The following is a 6,816-nucleotide window of genomic DNA, read 5'->3' on the forward strand; positions in this document are numbered from 1 at the left end:
GTGCTTGTGAATTGATATTTTATGATATTGAAGATAATAAGTTGAAAGAATACCGATGGAAATTAATAAACAAAATTCTGCCAACAAAACAAATTCTATGCCAATGGAAAGTAAAACCTGACCCATTCTGCAATATATGCCCAAACACCATAGATTATCAACATTTCTTCATAACTTGTCCTTATCTAACTGTTACACCAGGTATGGAGGGGAGGGGAGATACCAGGACCTGAAAAACAGGAGACACAAGATGTACTCTTCGAGATGTTTTAATGGCGTCAGGAGCAAGTCACATAACAATAAATGTTACAATACAAAATACAAATGACTTGGTTTGCTTTGTTGTCTAGGGGTACAACACTTGAGTATTTTCACGACATAAATTCAAAATTGAAATAAAATATAATTGGCACATATTTCTCATGACTAGACTAGATTTCATGCTATTGCTACATTAAGTACCTTCAATACTGATAGAAAATCAACAACCTATGTAATTACACTTGTAATAACACAGAACACTGTTAATTAACTGACCTGTACATATCTAGACTAGTATTTCACTCTAACTGACAATAATATCCTCAATGAAAACTTGGATATGGTATTCAGTTGCCATAAAGTACATATGGTATTTATCATTGGCACAACCATTCAGTATAAACTGTTGGCACAATTAGTAACTTTGTAGTTTAACATATTTAGGCTCAAAAGAATTTAAAGTAAACATATTTCTGAAAATACATTTAAAATTCCTGGTTACTCTATTCTTTCCTTAAGATAACTTCGAAAATTATTCTACATAGATACTGTCTACTATAAGTTAAGTGACAATCTTTTGTTTACATGGTTTATTGTCACTTCCGGTGAAATCATGGGCGCAGCCATGTTTACAAGGCATCATGGGACAGTGAAAACATGAAAAAGTTTCAAAAATTTAATTGATTCTAATAAAGTCGAATTTTACCTCTTACTGACTTTAAAATAACACTTTTATCAAAAGAAATACTGTTCCTTCTCAAATACATGTCTAGAATACCATTTTCTTTGAGAAAAGTAAAACTGAAAACTACACCTCATCCATGCGAGCACATGGTTCTCGGTAATCGAAGCTTTGCTTCGCTTCAAACACTTAATATTACCATCTGACAAAATGTCAACATTAATTAAACATTTCTACAATTCAACAACATGTTCATGTATATATCTGCCAAGTAACAATCTTCAGCATTAGTTCAAACCCATATACTTTACCTGAAAAACAGGAGACACAAGATGTACTCTTCGAGATGTTTTAATGGCGTCAGGAGCAAGTCACGTGATCACCAAAAACCGATCGATAATTGTACCGTGAATAAATTCGAGTTGTCTCCCTTTAGACGCTTAATGCTGCACATAACCAAAAAATATAGGGGTACACCAGAAATAATTATTAACATAATTTCTGACTATAACACTCTCCCCCCAAAAAGTAATGTCGTCCCGACATTTACCCAAAATATACTTGGCCCTTATATTTCAAAGGTAATTTTCTAAATTGTTACATCAATGTTCGACAATAGTGCATTACATGATGACAGCGATTACAATGATCACTGGTTTTTCTTTTAGATGGCCACTCTACAGAAGAAGTATCAAAATACTTGTAAATCCATCAACACTAAATATCGTTACACAAAGCTTAATAACAATTGACAGTTGAAACTATCAACAAACCTCACATCAAATGTTTCAAATGTACATTTTTGTTCTCTAACAACATAAAATTATTTTAAACAGGAATTAATACTAATTAAACTTCAGTTCTCAACATTTTAAAGCTATGGAACAGATATCACGTCAATTACTGGTTTGTAAATGGGTTTACCCATTTCGTTGTATGTCAATGTACGTGGTGCGCGACGTTCACGTTGCGGTCGACGCTGAATGTCCTCATCATCAGAGTCTCCCTCACTATTGTTCTCGTCGCCAGTTATAAATTCTTCGCTAGTGATATTCCCGTCTCCCACAATTGTCTCTTCATCGATGTGAATAGACTCATCACTCAACTCCTGGTTAATAGATGTGTCTGAATTCCTCTCCTCCAGTTTCTCATCTGTATGATCGGGGCTATCCTCAGATTCCTCACATTCTGTTGTTGCGGTATCCTCCTCAACATCTGCTCCAATACCTTCAATGTCCTTGACCAAGGTTTCCTCATCGTTGATAGCGCTGCTGTGCTCTTCTGACCTATCCAGTAAAGAATTATCCAAATGACTATCATCAAGGTTAGAATTTGTAGGTATGAACTCATTTGCTTTGGGATTAAGTTGGGAGACTCCCTGTTTTAAAAGAGTTTCCTCATCTGAAGAATCCTCAGAAGTTAGATCTTTAGGTCTGGATTTCCTCTGCTTCTTGAGACGAGCACTGTGTGGTCTGTGTTCCTGGCGAATACCCTCAAGTGGTAGACTATTACACTGTAATAGAAGATTGCGGTGCAGGCGGCGAATGCGGCCTTTTCCATCCTCGCGACACACATCATATACACTCGAATCATTAACACGTTTCCTAACAACATGAATGTGATCCTCCCAGAAGGATCGCAGCTTACCAGGTCCACCACGTTCACCTAAATTCTTCACCAAAACTCGATCTCCTGGTTCTAATGAAGCGCTGGTGATTCTCGAATCGTGGTTCATTTTCCCTCTAGCAGCTGATCGATGTGCGTTCTTGGTCGCAATGCTGTATGCTTCCTTCATACGATCTTTCCACTTACTGGCATAACCAGAGTATGATTCTTTACTCTCACCTTCAGGGTGTGCATGTTGGAACAGTAGATCAACTGGCAACCGAGGGTGCCTACCGAACAACAAGTAGAATGGTGAAAAGTTCGTAGCGTCTGATCTTGTACAATTGTATGCGTGCACGACCCCATTCAAATGCTGTTTCCAGTCCGCTTTACCTTCTTTAGTCAGCGTCCTCAACATCCCGAGTAAGGTCCTATTAAAACGCTCCACCTGTCCGTTTCCTTGTGGGTGGTAAGGTGTGGTACGCGAGTGACCCACTCCCGACAGCTTCTCGAGATTTTTGAACAGTCTGTTTTCAAATTCGCGCCCCTGGTCATGATGTAAACGACAGGGATATCCAAACCGCGGGAAGAAGTCATTGAATAACTTTTCAGCGGCTGTTTTACTACTCTTATTAGTCGTTGCATAGGCCTGCGCGAATCTTGTATAGTGGTCCATTACCACAAGGATATATTCGTATCCTCCTTTACAACGTTCAAGATGAAGGAAGTCAATAGATACCAATTCAAAGGGAAATGAAGTCTCTATCGGTGTCAACGGAGCATCACGGCGTTGGTGTGGCCGCTTGTCTTTCATGCACAAACAAGATGCTCTCACAAACTGGTCGACATCAGCCCCCATGTGTGGCCAATAAAATCTGGCCCTTGCCAAGTCTAGTACCCGGTCAGCACCTAAATGTCCCATTTTAACATGTAACTCTTCCAACACTCTTGACCGGAATCTGTGAGGCAAAACTAACTGAATTCGTTGGCCATCGGTGCCTGCTGAGCGTCTTTTCAGGAGGTTGTTCTCGTCCACATATAACTTAGGCCATTCCCTCAAAAGTGCCTTAGTGTCACGCCTCAATTGACGAATTGTGTTCTGTGTGGGCTTTTTCTCCTCCTTCAGAAAACTAAACACAGGTCCAATGTCAGCGTCCTCCCTCTGAGCGGATTGGAGTTGATCAAGGGAAAATGGAATAATTGCTGAGCTTCCAAGTTTGCCGTTCTCAATGTCTAATGATTTCTCACTAAGGGAGGCAACCCAAACATTTTCTCCCTCTGACCGTGCTGTTGCTGAACATAGAGTGGTTTTCAAAGAATCTGGATCCACGACCTCAGTACAATACGACATTACACGAGAAATATCCAATGACATGCGGCTAAGACCATCAGCTGCCTGATTCTGGTGTCCTGGTTTGTAATAGATTTTAAATCTAAAGTCGGCCAGTTCAGAAACCCATCTTAACCGTGTGGCGTCTAGTTTTCTCGATGTGAAACTATACTGTTACGGGTTGTTATCGGAGTATACCGAGAACTCGCGTGCATAGTATAGATAGTCTCTGAAACGCTCCGCGACCGCCCACTTTAAGGCCAAAAACTATATGTTCTATATGTTCCTCAAACGATTTACTGTAGACCAAAATATCGTCAAGGTAGGGTAGACAGCATTGGTCTCTCAACCCATCTAGGCACTCATTCATAAACCGCTGGAATGTCCCTGGTGCTCCAGCCAATCCAAATGGAATACGGTTCCACTCATACAATCCCCAGGGGGTAATAAATGCTGTATAGGGTCTGCATTCTTCACGAATATATCCCTGATGATAAGCTTTACCCTGGTCAAATAATGTAAACCACTGACTACCACCGAGACTGTCGAGTGCATCCTGAATCCTAGGAAGGGGGTGACGATCATCAATGGTCTTCAGATTTAAACGACGATAGTCGCAGCACAGTCTCAAACTTTGATCTTTCTTCCTAACACAGACAACAGGACTCGAGTAGGATGACCTCGACTTTCTTATCCAACCCTTAGCTAATAAATCATGCAACTAGTCCTTGACCTCCTGGTATAAGGGTTTGGGAATAGATGTATATGACTTCTGTACAGGGATATTGTCAACAAGTTTTATGTCCATTTCTAATCCTGGTGCATTGCCAATATCATCATCGGATCTCGAGAAAGCCTCCTTCTCCTCATGTAGTAGTTGCCTCACCGCTTTTCTCTGTTCTTCAGAAAGTTCTGAACTAGACAAATCTACTGGTTCCCACATACCATCTTCATGAGGTTTTGACTGATTGCTTAGCGACATGTCAGTAGTGTCCTCGACCCTGTCAGTAATGTCAACTGGTAAGTGAACAACTGATGCCACGGTCTGTAAAAGACCAATCTCCGTATGCCTGGGAATCATTATGTTATTTTGTGTATGATTTGCGACCACAACCTTCACCGTACTTGTTTTACCAGTTTTAACCTTAACCAATGTCTCTGTTAATGATAGGCCATATGTTTCGTTCACAGTGGGTACAAATAGTGCATTCAAGGGAAACTCCTGGTTATCACCTCTCACAACTGCTCTTACTGTTTTTGAACTGTTTCCTTGAACAACAATGTTACTCCTACCAGTTCTTGCCACTCCTACATCTTCATTCTGACCTCGGCGAATCAAGGTACACAGGGAGACTAGATCGTCAGCCTTTAAGTCTGGAAATGCCGCTTGTGGCAACTGCGTGTCGGTAGTTTTTATCAACTGTTCAATCACATTATAACCCAGGATTGGGTGTTCCATTGAAGTGTCTGTGACAATAAAAGGCACTACTAGTGGCGTCTCTGATGTGTGCAGTAGAACCTCAACCTGGACCCATCCACGGAATGGTACTGTGGTGCCATTAGCAGAAAATATGGACAAGTCTGGTACCAGTTCACTGACTGGCTGAACAGGAATGCTCGGTAAGTTCTTGCGCAGCCATTTGTAGTTTAGAAGTGACACTTGGGCACCTGTGTCCCAAAGAACACCAGTTTTTACCTTGCTTAGATCTGCTTGAACAATACACTTTGTCCCAACTATTTTGGTCATCTTAGTCTTTAACTTAGGTGGTAGACTCAACACACTGCCTTTTAATTCATGAACGGTCACTTTCCTTGACACTCCTGTCTCTAACTGTTGAACTTTCTGACATAACGCTTTGTGTGTAGGCCATGCTTTCGCACGACATGCTTGACAACAGTACATAGCTGAATTACAGCCTTTACATCGTAATGTTGGATTCGTCTTCCCACATTCTCCACAACAAATACCTGGCTGGGACGTTTGCTCCTTGGGTTCTTCTTGTCCCTCTAGAGGAACCCTCATTCGTTTCCCTGCTTTTTATCGACTTTTGCGCGACAACCCCGTCTGAAGTGCTCCAAACTACCGCAACGGAAGCAATGCTTACAATCAGTGTTCCCCAACTGTTGACAGGCGGTACAACCCCAGCGTTGTGGACGCGACTGTGGACGTGACTGTGAACTTGCCTGTAGAGCTTCGCGAAGGACAGCGACCTCGGCTTTGAGTTCCTGTAATTCAACGGAGAAAGTACCCTCCTTGGGCTCACGTTTTTGTTTACTCGAGCTCTGACTCACTTTGTTCACTGAACATGAATTGTTTTTCTTTCCCAACTTCGAATTTCTTTCCGTTTCTCTGACGGCAATGTCATTCATTTCCTTTAGAAGTATCTCGTCGCTTTTGGTCCTTTTTAAGATGCTCTCAAATTCTATCTGAACTGACTCATTTCTTAGGCCTGTGAGAACGGAACGTTCGAATAATGCCTGGACCAGGGCTGTATCATAACGGGGTGACGTAGGGTCACTGTCTTTTGATGCGAAGATGATGTTTTGTTTTAAATTTAGTGTTCTCATTAAGAATTCAGAGCAATCCTCTGAGGGCATCTGTGCTGCTCTAATGAGTTCGTTGTATAATTCTGTTGCTGATTTTTCCCGATAATAGGCTCTGAGTAGACTTCTTAATGTAGATAAAGAAAGTTCATCTCTACCTTCAAGATAGCTACGTAAACCGGAATTAGCTGGTACCGCTTTCAGCACTGCGTCGACTATCTCATAGTCTGGGTAACCTTTCTTTTCCCCCATCTGCATCTGTCTCACTAATCCGACATAGGGTATTCCATTTTTCGCATCTACTTGCCCGGTGATCTTAAATTCACGACGATTGAGAGTTATTGGACCTTTCTCCTTCTCTGTTCCTGCTGACATGTTTCCAGGCTCAGGTTCA

At 41.3% G+C, this 6,816-nt stretch overlaps 1 protein-coding gene across 1 annotated transcript; it reads right to left on the reverse strand.

Annotated features, from left to right (window-relative positions):
• Positions 1–208: 208 nt before the first annotated feature.
• Positions 209–2,988, reverse strand: LOC117344286. The gene is made up of 2 exons (XM_033906978.1): positions 1,255–2,988; positions 209–229 (listed from the first exon to the last, which is right to left on the reverse strand). Exon 1 carries the CDS (start codon positions 2,964–2,966, stop codon positions 1,821–1,823), a length of 1,146 nt encoding a protein of 381 aa, XP_033762869.1. The 5' UTR covers positions 2,967–2,988; the 3' UTR covers positions 209–229; positions 1,255–1,820.
• Between the last annotated feature and the right edge of the window lie 3,828 nt (positions 2,989–6,816).

This window comes from Pecten maximus, chromosome 15, assembly GCF_902652985.1.
Source record: "Pecten maximus chromosome 15, xPecMax1.1, whole genome shotgun sequence".
Classification (NCBI taxonomy): Eukaryota; Metazoa; Mollusca; class Bivalvia; order Pectinida; family Pectinidae; genus Pecten; species Pecten maximus.